Source organism: Cajanus cajan, chromosome 8, assembly GCF_000230855.2.
Source record: "Cajanus cajan strain Asha chromosome 8, NIPB_CcT2T_4, whole genome shotgun sequence".
Classification (NCBI taxonomy): Eukaryota; Viridiplantae; Streptophyta; class Magnoliopsida; order Fabales; family Fabaceae; genus Cajanus; species Cajanus cajan.
Window position 1 is genome coordinate 19,457,080 of NC_138524.1, and position 16,958 is coordinate 19,474,037.

At 32.6% G+C, this 16,958-nt stretch overlaps 1 protein-coding gene and 1 long non-coding RNA gene across 3 annotated transcripts; both read left to right on the plus strand.

Moving 5' to 3' along the window:
* The first annotated feature begins 86 nt into the window (after nt 1–86).
* LOC109794546 (peptidyl-prolyl cis-trans isomerase CYP37, chloroplastic) lies at nt 87–8,722 on the plus strand. Of its 2 annotated transcripts, none has more exons than XM_083062298.1 (12): nt 87–247; nt 331–573; nt 3,567–3,656; nt 4,076–4,171; nt 4,616–4,723; nt 4,859–4,911; nt 5,100–5,199; nt 5,406–5,459; nt 6,205–6,378; nt 6,461–6,583; nt 6,790–6,839; nt 8,400–8,722. In XM_083062298.1, the coding sequence occupies exons 1-12, from the start codon at nt 161–163 to the stop codon at nt 8,509–8,511; spliced, it is 1,290 nt and encodes a 429-aa protein (XP_082918424.1). In that variant the 5' UTR covers nt 87–160; the 3' UTR covers nt 8,512–8,722. The 2 variants fall into 2 exon arrangements, with proteins under 2 accessions (XP_082918424.1, XP_082918425.1); XM_083062299.1 differs by having other exon boundaries at nt 6,220–6,378.
* Nucleotides 8,723–9,370: 648 nt separating this feature from the next.
* LOC145950682 (uncharacterized) lies at nt 9,371–14,602 on the plus strand. The gene is made up of 3 exons (XR_014428537.1): nt 9,371–9,667; nt 9,852–10,010; nt 10,875–14,602. It is a non-coding gene; the product is annotated as an uncharacterized LOC145950682 (long non-coding RNA).
* The last annotated feature ends 2,356 nt before the right edge of the window (nt 14,603–16,958 follow it).

Genomic DNA, 16,958 nt, shown 5'->3' on the forward strand with positions numbered 1-16,958 from the left:
ATTTTCTTTTCGTCATTGTTTCATTAAATCGAGGGCACAGATGTAATTACACATCAATACCCACAGTGGACACGTGTTGGCTCTTCTACTTCCACACAACAACAGAACAGATTAGGCGCGCACGCAAGCACGCACACCAAAGCTTCATTCCTTGGCTTCAATGGCGTTCCCTCTCTCTCCCTCCCTCAACCTTTCCATTGCTCCAACCAGCCGAATCACATGCTTCTCCAAGAAGCAACACGCGAAGGTCGCATCGCAATGCCACGTTTACCGTTTTCTCTGTGTCACGTGCGGGTTTCGCTGAAGCGTGTTTTGCTGATGATGATGCAGGAAGCGGCGGCGGCGGCGGCGGTGGTCACCTCGGCGGAGACGATAATGAAGCGGTTAAGGAGTGTGGTTCCGGTCGTGATTGCGTCGGTTCAGATTAGTGCCTTGGTTCTGGTGGTTGATTACGTGTCGTATCCCGGTGCTGCCGAAGCGGTTCTGTATTCGCCGGATACGAAGGTTCCGAGGACCGGAGAGGTTGCTCTCAGGAGAGCCATCCCTGCCAATGCCAGCATGAAGGCTATACAGGTTTGCTTGCTTAGTTGCTTTCGTCGTCTTGCTTTCGCGAATGTGCTTGTGAATTGTGATTAACACTGTGTTTGGTTGACTTTGGTCTAAAGGAAGTAATTGTTTAATCCAAATGAGTTAGTTAGTCTAAACATGCATTTCAATAAGGGTAAATTTGGACAAACAATTAGTTCAAGAGTTTAGTAAATCATTTTTGAGTATGATCCAAATGTAGCAAAATTAACTAATTAAAACATTAATTAACATTGTTTAATTTTTTTAATTTCAATAAAAAATCTGAACCACTAGAGTCGGCTTAGTGATGAAATAGGGCTATCATGGGCAGGGTCCTAGGTTTGAATCTTAGTGCTCTCGTTATAATTTCAAGGGATTAGAAAAAAAAAACTCAAAAATCTTTTTTTCCCGACACTACCTCAACTTGATATAAAATAATAAAAAAGAGTAAAATCTCAATTAAATGAAGGCTGTTTTGGAGATGAAACATTAAAAAGGGTAAAATTAGTTAATATTTGCTTCTTCATGAAATTTTTGTTTGTTTGTTTGTTTATATTAGAGTCCAGAGGGGTAATTTTGAAGGTAATTATTATAAGATGTTAATAGCTATATACTGATATTGTAAAATAGTTTTACATCATCAACCAATTATAAATCATGATATGAATGATTTTTAAGTATTTTTTGTAAAGAGTTTAATTTACACTATTAACTGGTTAGAAAACATGTTTGGCATGACTTTTAAGATAGTTATTATCAGCATTAACAAACTTCCTACATTAGGATACATTGTTGTTTATGATTAGACGACAGTGTCAAAATACATTACACTGTCTCTTCGTTTTCTCTTTCGTAAAATGCATAATGATGAGATGCAATGTCAAAGAAATTGCATCCTTAGAATCTAACAAGACTTGGGTGGTGGAGAGCCAATCAGCCAGAAAGAGACTCAGATTGCAAATGGGTTTACACTTTACAAGATAAAAGTACAATTCTAATGGAACCGTGGAGTGCTACAAGGCCAGGCTGTTGCAAAAGGGTTCACCAAGTTGAATGCTTGGATTTCCAAGTAACCTTTGTGCCAGTAGCAAAGATTGTATCAGTTCGAGTTTTCTTGTCATAGCATTGCCAAAAGGATGGAAACTTCATCAGATGGATGTGAACAATGTTTTAGCTTGGTGATTTTCTTGAGGCTACACCCAGGCTTCAAAGCAGATAGAGACAGCAAAATTTATAGACTTGATCAAGCATCAAAAAACTATTTCTCTCTAAGTTCGCAACACCTTTGAAAAAGTATCAATTTGTTCATTCCTTTTCTGGCAACTTGCTACTACATATAATAAACGCAAAATCTTCACATGTGGTTGTTAGTATTTGTGGATGGCATCTTACTAGCAGAGAATGATTTAGAGGTTTGGTTGGACTTCAAGGGTTATTTGAAAAAATGTTTTCATATCAAGGATTTGGGGGTTCTCAATTATTTCTTAAGAATAGAGGTAGTGAGGTTACAACAAGAGATATTTTTGTGCCAAAGAAAATATGCATTGGACATAATATCTGCATGTGACCTCCTTAGATGTAAACATGCTGACTCTTCTATGGAACAGGGACGCAAATTAGCACTAGCAGAACGTGAGGAAAAGAAGTATGCCTAAGTTTATTGACACCTAGTTTGGTGACTAATTTACTTGACAATTACCCACCTGAACTTATTCACTTCATGCATTGTTCTAATCTGTACAAATGCCTCAAAAAGAACATCTCAAGACAGCCATGGAGGTTGTGCATTATGTCAGGGTAATCATGGACAAGGGATATTACTACCAACAGGCAGTGATTTGAGGTTGTACACCTATTGCAATTCTGACTGAGATCAGTGATGGAATACTCAAGCTTGAGCAATTGCCCTTATCATGGAAGAAAAGAAGCAGAACACTATATCCTATTCTTCAGGAGAAACAGAGTATTATGTAATGGCGGCAGCCACTGGTGAGCTAATTTTGTTGAAGTCCCTATTAGCATCCTTGGGGACAGATCATAAAGGGCCTCTATGTTTATGTTGTATATCAGTCTGCTGTCCGCATAGCAGAAAATCCCATTTTCCATGAATGGACTAAGCAAATCAAGATAGACTATCTCTACGTGAAGGAGCAACTCCAGTCTGGGAATTCTGGGTGACAGACTCGTCTGCAATCAATTCATAGTTCCAACTGGCAGGCATTTTCACCAGTGCTCTCACTTGACAACAATTTTACTACTATGCAAGTTGGGCATTTGTGACCCTCATGCACCAACTTGAGGGGATGGGGGAGTATTGGAAAGTAGATATCTATTGTAATTAGTTATAGATGATTACTGACAGATATTGGAAAGTAAATATTTGCTGTAATGTTTCTTGTAATTAGTTAGACATGATTTTGGTATATAATAGGTGTACAATTGGCAGATTAGAGTGTAACATTGCCCAGAAATTTGTATAAAAGGCAGTAGCTGCCCATTTGTATGTCACTTCTAAATACTACTACTCCCTCTGGACCTTTATATAAGAAACAAATGGATACAATTTTTTGGTTCTAATTATAAGAAACAAATGCATACTTTAAGATATATTGATTGCTAATTTCCTTTTATACCCTTATGCAAGTGGATACATTTATTGATCTATTAACAATATAAGTTACACTCATTGGTAGAAGAAGTTATCTTTTGAATTGGGCGGTATCATTTAATGCAACTACTATTTAAACTAATCAATTCAAAGAAAGTTTTTGGAATAAAATTTAGTTTTATGGCATTATTAATGAAAAGTAACTATCTTAACTACTTTTATTGGTCTTTGGTCTTGATAAGTTAGTTATTTGTTTTTTATATAAAAGACTGGAGGGAGTGATATATCCCTTCTGATTAATATGGAATAAGAGGGGAATTGTTTTTCAGTTTTTATTTGCTCTTTGAACATTTTAATGATCATCATTATATGTTGTTCATGTCTCTTTCAGGACACTCTTGAAGATATTTCGTACCTGTTGAGGATTCCGCAGAGAAAACCTTATGGATCAATGGAGGGTAATGTGAAGAAAGCTTTGAAGGTATTCACTAATTTATTTTGTTTATTTATTTTATTTTTTGCAACCTTTGTTCTTTGCTGTATTTGTCTGAGAAACAAAATACTGATTATTATGTGATGTACTAATGATGTTGCATCTCTGAAAGTTTTAAAGAAATCTTTCATTATAGGTCAAATTTTTGAAAGATAGGAAAAGATAAAGAAACAAGATAAATTGAAATGAATCAAGATTTAAATAAAGATATATGATAATCTCAATTAATGGTCTACATCAATAACTTAACTACAAGTACTTTAAAGCTTCACATTTTGCATATGAATTTTATTGTATTTATTGCACCTCATTAGAAAATATTCCTGTGTTTTTAACATTGTATAATGTCTTGTTGTACAATATTCACTAGAGCACTTTGAATTTTGATAATTTCCTTCTTTCATCAGATAGCAGTAGACGAAAAGGATCCTATATTGGCTAGTATACCGGCAGAGCTGAAGGAAAGGGGCTCTTTGGTACTTGCATCTCTAATAGAGGGAAAGGTATACTAAAAAACTGCATCTTCTGGAATATTTGAATATCCTCCATCTGCTATTTGGAATAAAAAAGAGATAATCCATTGTCATTTCAATAAAATTTATTATTTTTTTGATGACCTCAGTTGAATTAATTTCTGGGGTTATACTTAAGAATTAAGTTTGTAGATCTTACATTGCAAAACAAATTTCTATTCTTAATGTTTCTCACATGAAACTAATATTAATATACGATGTGCATGTGGCTAAAAGATGTTGGATGCAAGAAAAAGGCTTCATATAAAGTAACTAGAATAAGAAATTTGACTAATTTTACATATTTTCATTTAATTATATTCTGTGTTTGTAGGATGAAATCTACTACAATATCTTATTGACGAATTTGTGTAATTGGTAGTTACGTTATGGTTCATTGTAGAAAGCTACCACAATGATGTAAATATTTTGCAGGGTGGCTTGCAAACTCTCATTCAATCTATAAAGGAACAGGATGCGGATAAAGTATCTGTGAGCCTTGCATCTACACTGGATACTGTAGCAGAGCTAGAGTTATTACAGGTAACTGCAAACTAGATAATTATGATAGTATCTTGAAATCAATGGTTAGTTACTTTCACTTCAATAAACTTGTCTGAATTTATCCAACAATGCTATGACCATGTCTAGAATCTGAACTTAATTTTGTTGCAACAGGCACCAGGATTATCATTTTTGTTGCCGGAGCAATACGCACAGCAATATCCGCGGTCAGTGACTGCAATTGAAAGTCATGTCAATCACTGCTTTGAAAGTCATGTCAATATACACTGATCATTTTGAAATGAGTCCAACATAAAAAAAAATTAGTTATAGTTAATCATTCATAGCTCAATTCCCTGGGAAAACTAAACACTCAGAACATGGGGGAAAATCAATATCTTCCCATTTCTTTTAGGCTTTCAGGGAGAGGAACTGTTGAGTTCACCATTGAGAAAGGAGATGGTTCAACATTTTCTCCAGTTGCTGGAGAGCAGAAAAATACTGCCACCATTCAGGTATAATTCACTCCTTAAGTTTTCCTTAGTGATTAGCCATTGGTTGTTGATTTGGTGGATTTCAGGTCTCTTAAAGGATCCATAAGCAGTAAGAACAGGTCCACTTTAAAGAATACATCAAAATCACAGTTTTGTAAATGGTGCATCAATAAATAACTGTTAATAGGTGGTATATTAAAGATTAACTGATAGACCTTTGTTTTCAGGTTGTTATTGATGGATACTCAGCTCCATTAACTGCAGGGAATTTTGCAAAACTGGTAAGGTAGTGGAACAGTACTTCAGCCTTGTCAATTTTCCATATGGCTATTCCTTGCTAGTAGCCAATTAGCCATCATGTATACCATTCTTGATTTTCATCACTTCTGATGGTTCATCTGCTTCTGTTCCAATTTCCTAAGTTCTGAGTGAACTAAATCAGTAATGTTCTATGTTTATTTGAATGGTTGATGATCTGTGGTTAATGTCTCAGTCATTAAGTCCCATTTCTCTTGAACTTTTCATTCTATCTCTGTAAATAATGCAGTCAATTAGTTTTGTCTTGTGAAAAATACTTGAGAGTTTCTAAGGTTTAGAATTTATATTTTGGTTTTGGCCTCTTGGTTTGATAGTTTAAACAGAAATGAAAGAGTGGCTTCCAAATACTTCAAATTCTGTTGAGGCTCTAATGCATGCAGCAATTGATCCATTATTGTGTACATAGATAATGTTAACTGGAATACCTAGATTATCAAGTTGAAAATATAATATCATTACACAGAGAAACCTGGGAATTATTGTAATAGACAACCTTCCTTTGAGTAAGGGTTTAACGTGATGCTGAAACTAATAGGGAAGAAAAATATGGAAGTGCGGGGTTTCAGCTGTGGATGAATGCAAATGCTATTGCTATTCTCATGGACTGAACTTGTTGATTCATTGGAACATGGAATAATGAAGTTCTTCGAATATCTAGTTTTAATTGTGTTTGAAGTTGTATTATGTGGTATAATTCCTGTTTTTAAGTCGCATATCCTTCAGGTGATGGATGGAGCCTATAATGGTGCAAAGCTCAATTGTGCTAACCAAGCTATTCTCTCAGATTATGGAGTTGATAAGAACAGTGGTTATAGTGTCCCCTTGGAAATAATGCCTTCTGGACAATTTGAGCCCCTTTACAAAACAACATTAAGTGTGCAGGTATGCTTTTGTTTTATCCTATAAAAAAAATCGGCAGCAGGCATTACAGGCATTTGTGATACTGTTTTCTGTCTTGCGAAAGGATGGAGAATTGCCAGTTCTTCCTCTATCTGTATATGGGGCAGTTGCTATGGCTCATAACGAAGCCTCTGAGGAGTATTCATCACCTTATCAGTTTTTCTTCTATCTCTATGATAAACGAAATGTAAGTGCAATCTACCACTTTAACACTACATCCCTTATGTTCATTTGCTCACAGGATTTGCTGGACCTATTGTGCAGAGTGAAACATGAAAACAGAATTTTTTATTCTTGGATGTCGTTTCGTTTCCAAGTTGAATTCATTCATTTTTTCCCCTATTCATGTAAGCTTTGGTAGTATTCTTTTTACTTTTTCCCCCTCTTTTGTAGGCTGGTTTGGGAGGGATATCATTTGATGAAGGACAATTTTCAGTTTTTGGGTAAGCCTTGTTTACATTCACATATAGTTTGGTCTTTCCAAATATATTGCAATTCAATTTTAGTCTCAATAAAAATTTTAAACATCTTTTTCATCCCTATAAATTTGTAAAACTTCAATTTTGGTCTCTTGTTTTTTAAAATGTCAACTTTTGGTCTTATCTTTTTTAAAATGCATCAAATTTTATTTTTGCCACTAACTTCTTTAATCCAATTTAACAGTAATGCTCAGATAGCGCCACCATTTTTTAACTTTTAAATCAGTGTGCGTATGACATATATGGAGACTGAGTGCCACTTAGGCATGGCAACGGGGCGGGGGCGGGTTTTACATTCCCCGCCCCTGCCCCCAAAAATTTAAATCTCCCCCACCCCCGCCCCCGCCCCCGATACCCGCCGGGGGTAAAATTTGGATACTCATCCCCGTCCCTAGTGGGGTTCGGGTTTCCCCGCTCCCGCTTTTACCTTTTTTATTTCTTTTTTTCTTTAAATAAATATGAACAAATTTAAAAAAATAAAAGAAAAATAAAATAATACGAATTTTTACATATAAATATTTTTAATTTTGGTTTATATATATATATATAAATAATTTTTTAATTATGTTATTAAGCGGGGCGGGGGTGGGTACGGGGACGGGGGCGGGGCAGGTATTAACATCCTCGTCCTCGCCCCCGCCCCCGATTTTATCAATCGTTAAAAACCCGAACCCGAACCTGATAAACACGGGTTTCCCCTTCCAAATCGGGACGGGTTCGGGCGGGTACCCATGGGGGCGGGTTAGATTGCCATGCCTAGCCACTGTTGAATTGGATTAAAAAAAATTGTAATAGGAATAAAATTTGACACATTTTAAAAAGATGAGAGTTATAATAACACTGATATAATTTTTACTAAGTGTTATACCGCTCAATAACTTTATATTAAATATGAATTTTGTAAATCTAATCGTTAGATTGAAAGTTCATTACTCTTAGATTATATATACAAAATTTTATATTAATCTAAGATGATTTGATACTTCATTCTTATAAAATAAAATTGACGTAATATATATATTTCAAAATATACTAAAATATGAACACTTTGATTACCTTCAAATTGTTCAATTTTAACAAAATTTGATATATATGATCTAAGAATAATGAACTTTAAATCTAACGATTGGATTTACAAAATTCACATTTAATATAAAGTTATTAAGCAGTGTAATACCTAGTAAAAGTTACACCGGTATTATTATAACCTTCATTTTTTAAAAAATAGAGGGCCAAAAGTTCGTGTTTTAAAAATGAGGCCAAAACAAACTTTTATATATTTATTGGGATGAAAAAGATGTTGAGCCCAAAATTTAATTCCTTTCTAGTACCTATATTTTAACAGAAACATGTGTTTGTAGTCTTAATAGGGACTAAAATCTCATCACTTTTGGCAAATATAGAAATTAAAATGTGTTAATTTTTTATAGGATTTAAAAGCAAAATTTTGAAATATCTTGAGGGACCAAAGACATACGTTACCCTTAGGTTTTCCTCCGATGTTTATGCTATTAAAATATGCAGATACACAACCACCGGCAGAGACATTCTACCCCAGATAAAAACTGGGGATATTATTCGTTCTGCAAAGCTTGTTGAAGGTCAAGACCGTCTTGTATTGCCGAAGGAAAGTTGAGCAGATTTTGGGCGGTGTTTCCCAAATAGGAAACAATGATTCATTCTTTTTAATATATATGCTGTGGTGGAATCAGCCTGATTTTCTTGGTGCAGGTTGTATTGTAAATTACCAATTATATAGGAATGAGTTGTAATTTTTATTCATTAAAAGTCCAATGGAACAGTGAGAGAAATCCTCCATTCATCAAAGGATCTTTTTCGGTGACTCAGGATCTGTTTACTTTTTTTTTGGTCCTATTTTCACTTTTTATTTACAAAAAAGATTTGTATAGGAAACTGATTGAAAGTAAAGTGACAATTTTGTAAATAAAAAACGAAAACAGGAAATAAAAATCTGTTTTCAATTTTTATTTACAAAAGGGATTTGTACAGAAAACGGATTAAAAATAAGGTGAAAATTTTGTAAATAAAAACTTGAGTATACGGACTATTGATTCTTCAATATTATCCTCTGTTGTCTTGTGGAATAGTATATCATAAGGTGCATGCACCGAAATCTAGGCATGGCAGCAGGTTGGGGGCTGGTTAAACCACCCCGCGATACTCGTTGGAGATAAAATTTGGGTACTCATTCTTGTTTTTGGCGGAGTTTGAGTTTTCCCGCCCGTTCCCGCCTTCATTTCTGGACTCTTCTTATTTTAAATTTTAAATTTATTTTTTTATATTTTTTTATTTCTAATAAATATAAAATAAAAAAAAAGTAAAAGAAAATTTAAATAATACAAATTTTTACATATAAAGATTTTTAAGTTTGGTTTATATATATATAAAAATAATTTTTTAATTATATTATTAAGTGGGGCGGGTACAAGGATCGCGGCTGGGCGGGTATTAATACTCTTGCTTCTGCCTCCGATTTTATTAATTGGGTTAAACTCGAACTCGAACTCAGTCAACATAAATTTTTTCCATCCAAATCGGGACGGGTTCGGGCAGGTATTTATAGGAGCGGGTCAGATTATCATGCCTACCGAAATCCTAGAGTTAATTTTTGAGAGAATTTATCGTCATTTTCTTAGCATATACCGACGGTGATTAGACAATGGTGCATTTCATTCTTTACTCTTCATTTTTAGATGCCAACAGTAACATTATGTTCTCATCGTTATTCTTGTTGCATTCAAGGTGCACCTATGAGTAGAGAAAAGGGATAGGTAGGTGACCTTCATGTTCTAAGTTCATTAGTTCAGTTATTATTATTTTTTATTTAGATGACCTTGTAACAATACTGCGTAATTCAAACTTGTTACGAAGTTTATATTTTAGTGACCTATTTTGTTCGCTTATTTTTGGAATCTAACAAAGTTTTGTTTTATGTGTCAAATCCTCTCGTAAAAGCTGCGTCTAGCCAGGCTTTTCTTCCCATTGGCACGTGGCACTGGGATATTAAAGACGGCACTAAATTCAAATTTAGTTTTCGTTTTGCTGTTTCTTTGATCTACAAGTGTATGCAGAACTAGAAAAAACACAACAGCTTGAAAATGCCGCAACTTGGAGGTACAGCCAAATAATTTTCTAGCATAAAGAACCCTTTTTGTCCCCAACCATCCTTGCTCTTACTATATATTTGTCTGTCTTCTCTTATTTTTTCAACTTCCAAGAGAATTCTATAGTTTATTGTAGCAAATTGTCATGACTATTTGTATTCGTCAATTCACTTTTGCTGCCTTCTTTTGCCTTGCTCTCCTCCTTATTTCTGCTCCTGGTTAGATTCTTCTTCCTCTTAATTAGATTTGCTACACAAATACTAATGAATTTAATTTCTATGGTCAGTTAGCGAAAAAACATTATATCATTAAGTAATTAGAAATTATGCTAAAGTTTTTTTTATATGTAAAAATTACAATGATAATATTGAGTTTGAATTTAAGACCTAATACATACTTTATACCATTAGAAATAAAGATAAATGTGACTTATGTTAGAGATTTTAATTTAATAGAGTATATAAAGGAAACAACTCGATGGTGTGTCGTCAATTTTATGTACATTAGTAATACATATGACCAAGATAATGTACACAAATATGTAAGTATACTATTAGTACTTTTTTTACATGTTCAGCCGATCAGAAATTAAAATTTACTCAAAATGGATATCCAAAGTTAATTTTTTTCCAATATCCTCACACCCATACCTTATAGTCTTATACAACAGTAAAATGGAGAAAAGCTCAAATTTCATTTTTCTCACCAAATTTTACCATAAAAGTACTAGTGCAGGGACAATGTATTTTTATTTATTTATTAACTTACCAAAAATCATTAGGTAATTAATTTATATACTTGTATATTTATCTAGTCAACCAACCAATTAAGTGATTGCCTTTGTTCTTTCCCTTTCCTTTCTTTGTATTTTCAGAGGGTATTGTTGCTCCTGCAATCTGTGGGAGGCCTAGTGGGACATGGAGAGGGCCATGTATAATCTCCAGCATTTGCAATAATCAGTGCAAAGAGAGGGAGAATGCACAGGGAGGAACCTGCTGGGTTTTAGCTTGTTACTGTACCTTTATCTGTAACAACCACTGAAACTTTAAACCATCAATATGTCCACTGTGCGCTGAATAATGACTTAATTAACACTGAAATTATTAGTTGCAGACACAGATACTACAGTTTTTCTTGTACATCTTCGTCATGTTTTGAAGATTTGTGTATAATTTGGGTGAGCGTTGCATATATGTTTTTGAATGTAAGTTAGTGCCTGTTTGGTTAAAGCATCCCCTATCCATGTTTGTCCAAAATTCACGTCATATTTGAGATATAAAAGTGATTATAAGTTGCTTAAGTGATTCACACCCAACCCAAACGGCCAAACGTATGCTTATTTGGGATCCAAGCACACTTGTGTGGTTCATGTTTGTATTTTAAACAGATTTGTATATATATTTTTTTAAAGCAATTGTAAGTTTGTACGGTGATTATTTGAAGTGGCTTGTTATATGTTCGGATATTTTTATTTTAAAAACAAGTTTTTTTCCCAGCATTTTAAAATCAAGTTAATAGTAAAAGTTAGGTTAAAACCCTAATTTGATCTCGTATAATATTTTAAAGTTTCAATTTAATCACACTTTAATTTTTGGATTCAATTTTCCCACCTATTAAAAATGTTAGTAATGTTTACCTTCCGTTTAAATTTCTTAAACACCGTTTAAGAGTGTCCATGTGATTGAGAATCACGAGCATGATTGAGAATCACGGACATGATTCTCCTGGCTCTTTAATGACGTTTGAGAAATTTAAGCAGAAGACAAACATTGTTAGTATATTAATTTGACAGGTGAGACTAAATTGAACTCAATAATTAAAGTAAGATTAACTTAAAACTTTAAGATATTATAAGGGACCGAATTAGAATTTCAGCCTAAAAATTATTATAATTTTTTTTTATCCAACTTTAACATAAAAGTTAGCTAAGGTTGTTTCAATTTAAAATCAATTATGGGCCAGAATTAATTTTGGAATAATTCTTATTCAAACGAGAATTATTCTCATATTCAATGATGTTAAATGAAACACACACTAATGTTTCTATTCTTTGACTTTTTATATTAAAGTGTAATACAAAATTGAAATATTATATCATCATAATCTTAAAAAAAATCCTTAAAATAATTAAAATAAATTAATAAGGATTTTAAATCTAATTAATATCGTAAAAATTTGAAACATAATAAATTTCTAAAATATGGGATCCATTCTTATCGATCTTGAACAATGCAAGAGAAGACTACTATCTTCCTGATAGGAGGTGAAAAGGCAAAATACAGAAAATATATTTTTTACAAACGAACTGACTAATGGAATATCAGTTTTATATCCTTATCAATAGAGATCAAAAATCTCTTAAAGGGCTATTGAATAGTCCAACCTATCACGGATCATTCATTAGAAGCACAATGTGTATTATCCATAAATTAATAATAATGTGCAATATAATTGATATTAACATATAAATATAATTTATTAATTAATATTAATCCATAATAATAATAAAATAGATAATAATTATATAAATAAATATATAAATATAACATTCTCCCACTTGGATAATATTATTCAATAAATTAAATATATCAATTACAACACAAACACATATATCAATTAACAATATAAAAAATATAAACATGAACCACAAAGATAGTATCCGATAGGGATACATACCTTATGCTTATATTTCATAAATAATAGATAATGAAAAACATAATAAATATGTGATCCCAAAAATGGTCCAAACAATTTTATATGCTAAAAGAGATGTAATGAAAATGACCTCATTGATAAATTTACATCTCATGAAAACCATAATAATAAAAATATAAATTTCAGACTCCCACTAACCCAATACATCACAAAACTTAACTACACCCATATAAGTTACATGATTTTGTAAAACTCCAATAGTTAAGTCTTTAGTTAGTGGATTTGCTAACATATTTTTTTGTAGCAAAATGCTCAATTTCGAGTCCGAAAATCCAAAACTTTCTTTCTAACAAACATAAATTTTATATCAAAATGTTTTGAGTGAGTAGAACTTTTGATGTTTTGAAAGAAATGCACAACAATAATTTTGTCGTAATATATCACAAGTGGCCTAAAAATAATTTCAAAAATATAAAAGTCAGAAATCAAATTTTTAAGTCACATAGCTTGACAAATAGTTCTGATACCAATTGTTAGAAATTCATAATAATAACTCAGATAATGAACAATATAAGATACACTATTACAGTATGTTCGAGTAAGGTTTAGAAAGAATTGCATACTCAAAAATTAATTAGGAATCCATTCTTATCGGTCTTGATGGCATCCTTGCTTCCATTGAAGAAGAGATGATGAACAATGGCAAGGGATGCTTTGGACTCCTTGGATCAAGTTCTTCAAGGGGCGGAAATGGAAGTTGTGGGTGAAGTGTTTGATGAAATGATTGAGAGGTGCACTCTAGGGTTGACTCACTCCAAGGTAGTTGAAGGCCACTTTTAGGGTTTTGCTCTCAAGGTGAAGATAGGTAGGGAGATGGCCAAAAGTAGCCAGGGGGACTAAGGAAAATATAAAGGCTCAAAGGCTCTTTCTATATTTAATTTCCAAAGTGTTTACAAGAGGTGAGTCCTAAGGTATTTATAAGTGTGGGGGTGAGGTCATGACCTAGGGAAGTGTGACGGCTAGGTCATCATTGGATGATCATTTCTTTCCTAAATGAGAAGGAAATGCATTCCAAATGACACCCACATGTAACCCTAAAAGTGCCCACAAGTTACCCTAAAAATGGTACCTTTTTGGGTGAAGCTGAGCTACATCTAGGTGCATGTTGAGGATATGCAACCTAGGTGCCCTTCCACTTGGGCCAATGCTCACCTTAGCCCAAAAGATCCATTATTGCCATGGCCACATACTTATATCACTTAGGAAAATAAAGCCCTAATTTCTAAGTGCCCCAAAATATAAGGGAAAAATAGAAAATACAAAGAAAATAAATTCTAAGTCCTAAACACCCCAAAATACAAGGGTAAAATTAGAAAATAAAATAAACCATATATACTAATGAAGCTTAGGAGAGTATTAATACTCTATGATCATGAGGAGGGTGTCCTTTGGTGGGTGAGATCCCTCCTCCTCTTCCACTCTCCTGACCATGGACCTAGTAATGGGGTTCACATGTATCCTCAAGGATGGTCCTCCATCACTTTCTTTGACCAAAAGCTTTCTAATGACTAATGAGATACTAGTTCTATATCCTTACCAGTAGAGACCATGGATCTCTCAACGAGCTATTGGATAGTCCAACCCATCACGGACCATTCATAAGTCTAATGTGTATTACTCATAAATTAATAATAATGTACAATATAATTGATATTAACATATAAATATAATTTATTAATTAATATTAATCTATAATAATAATAATAAATAGAGAATAATTATATAAATAAATATATAAATATAACATGGTGTTGTATGAACTGTGCCAAGATAATATAACTCTGGACAAATTGTTGAGAGGTAGAGAAGTCTATTAAAGGAGATGACTTATTCAACAACGGGTGAATTTAATATTGAAAGGTTGTGCCCTTATTTGGTTCTTTAAAAATGTTGTTTTAGTAACAATAACTTTCAAGAGTCAAGCAATTGATCATATATAATAAGCAAAACAACAATATTATTAAAGACATGTTCTTTAAAATGTTTTTAATGCAAATTCAATGACAATATCTAAGTGAAAGAATTTAGAAAAGTTTAGGAAGAGAGAAAAAAAGAATGATTTATAACGAAACTGATTAAGATTTTCCTCAAATCATATGAGAATATTTTACCTTGTCATGACTATTTGTATTCGTCAATTCACTTTTGCTGCCTTCTTTTGCCTTGCTCTCCTCCTTATTTCTGCTCCTGGTTAGATTCTTCTTCCTCTTAATTAGATTTGCTACACAAATACTAATGAATTTAATTTCTATGGTCAGTTAGCGAAAAAACATTATATCATTAAGTAATTAGAAATTATGCTAAAGTTTTTTTTATATGTAAAAATTACAATGATAATATTGAGTTTGAATTTAAGACCTAATACATACTTTATACCATTAGAAATAAAGATAAATGTGACTTATGTTAGAGATTTTAATTTAATAGAGTATATAAAGGAAACAACTCGATGGTGTGTCGTCAATTTTATGTACATTAGTAATACATATGACCAAGATAATGTACACAAATATGTAAGTATACTATTAGTACTTTTTTTACATGTTCAGCCGATCAGAAATTAAAATTTACTCAAAATGGATATCCAAAGTTAATTTTTTTCCAATATCCTCACACCCATACCTTATAGTCTTATACAACAGTAAAATGGAGAAAAGCTCAAATTTCATTTTTCTCACCAAATTTTACCATAAAAGTACTAGTGCAGGGACAATGTATTTTTATTTATTTATTAACTTACCAAAAATCATTAGGTAATTAATTTATATACTTGTATATTTATCTAGTCAACCAACCAATTAAGTGATTGCCTTTGTTCTTTCCCTTTCCTTTCTTTGTATTTTCAGAGGGTATTGTTGCTCCTGCAATCTGTGGGAGGCCTAGTGGGACATGGAGAGGGCCATGTATAATCTCCAGCATTTGCAATAATCAGTGCAAAGAGAGGGAGAATGCACAGGGAGGAACCTGCTGGGTTTTAGCTTGTTACTGTACCTTTATCTGTAACAACCACTGAAACTTTAAACCATCAATATGTCCACTGTGCGCTGAATAATGACTTAATTAACACTGAAATTATTAGTTGCAGACACAGATACTACAGTTTTTCTTGTACATCTTCGTCATGTTTTGAAGATTTGTGTATAATTTGGGTGAGCGTTGCATATATGTTTTTGAATATAAGTTAGTGCCTGTTTGGTTAAAGCATCCCCTATCCATGTTTGTCCAAAATTCACGTCATATTTGAGATATAAAAGTGATTACAAGTTGCTTAAGTGATTCACACCCAACCCAAACGGCCAAACGTATGCTTATTTGGGATCCAAGCACACTCGTGTGATTCATGTTTATATTTTAAACAGGTTTGTATTTTTTGTTTTTTTAAAGCAATTGTAAGTTTGTAAAGTGATTATTTGAAGTGGCTTCTTATATGTTTGGATATTTTTATTTTAGAAACAAGTTTTTTTTTTCCCAGCATTTTAAAAACAAGTTAGTAGTAAAAGTTAGCTAAAATCCTAATTTGGTCCTTTATAATATTTTAAAGTTTTACTTTAGTCTTACTTTAATTTTTGGGTTCAATTTAGTCCCATCTATTAAAAATGCTAGCAATGTTTACCTTCCGTCTAGATTTCTCAAACGCCGTTTAGGAGGAGTGTCCATGTGATTGAGAATTACGGGCGTGATTCTCACGACTCTTACTTAGCAGATTTTTTAATGTGTTTCACACTGTGGAAATCACAGGCGTGATTGAGAATCTCATGGACGTGATTTTCACGGATCTTTAACAACATTTGAGAAATTTAGACGGAAGGCAAACATTGTTAGTATTTTTAACAGGTGAGACTAAATTGAACCAAAAAATTTAAGTGAGACTAAATTAAAACTTTAAAATATTATAAGGGATCAAATTAGAAATTTAGCCTAAAAGTTATTATAATTGTTTTTTATCCAACTTTAACATAAAAGTTAGCTAAGGTTGTTTCAATTTAAAATCAATTATGGACCATAATTAATTTTGGAATATTTCTCATTCAAACGAGAATTATTCACATGTTCAATGATGTTAAATGAAACACTCACTAATGTTTCTATTCTTTGGCTTTTTATATTAAGGTGTAATACAAAATTTAAATATTATATCATCATAATCTTAAAAAAAATCCTTAAAATAATTAAAATAAATTAATAAGGTTTTTAAATTTAATTACTATTGTAAAAATTTGAAACATAATAAATTTTTAAAATA

Coding starts and splice junctions, on each gene's coding strand:
- LOC109794546 (XM_083062298.1), top strand. CDS start 161: ATGGCGTTCCCTCTCTCTCCCTCCCTCAACCTTTCCATTGCTCCAACC. Junction 5,460..6,204: donor CAGGGAATTTTGCAAAACTG/GTAAGGTAGTGG, acceptor CCTGTTTTTAAG/TCGCATATCCTTCAGGTGAT. Junction 6,584..6,789: donor ATCTCTATGATAAACGAAAT/GTAAGTGCAATC, acceptor CCTCTTTTGTAG/GCTGGTTTGGGAGGGATATC.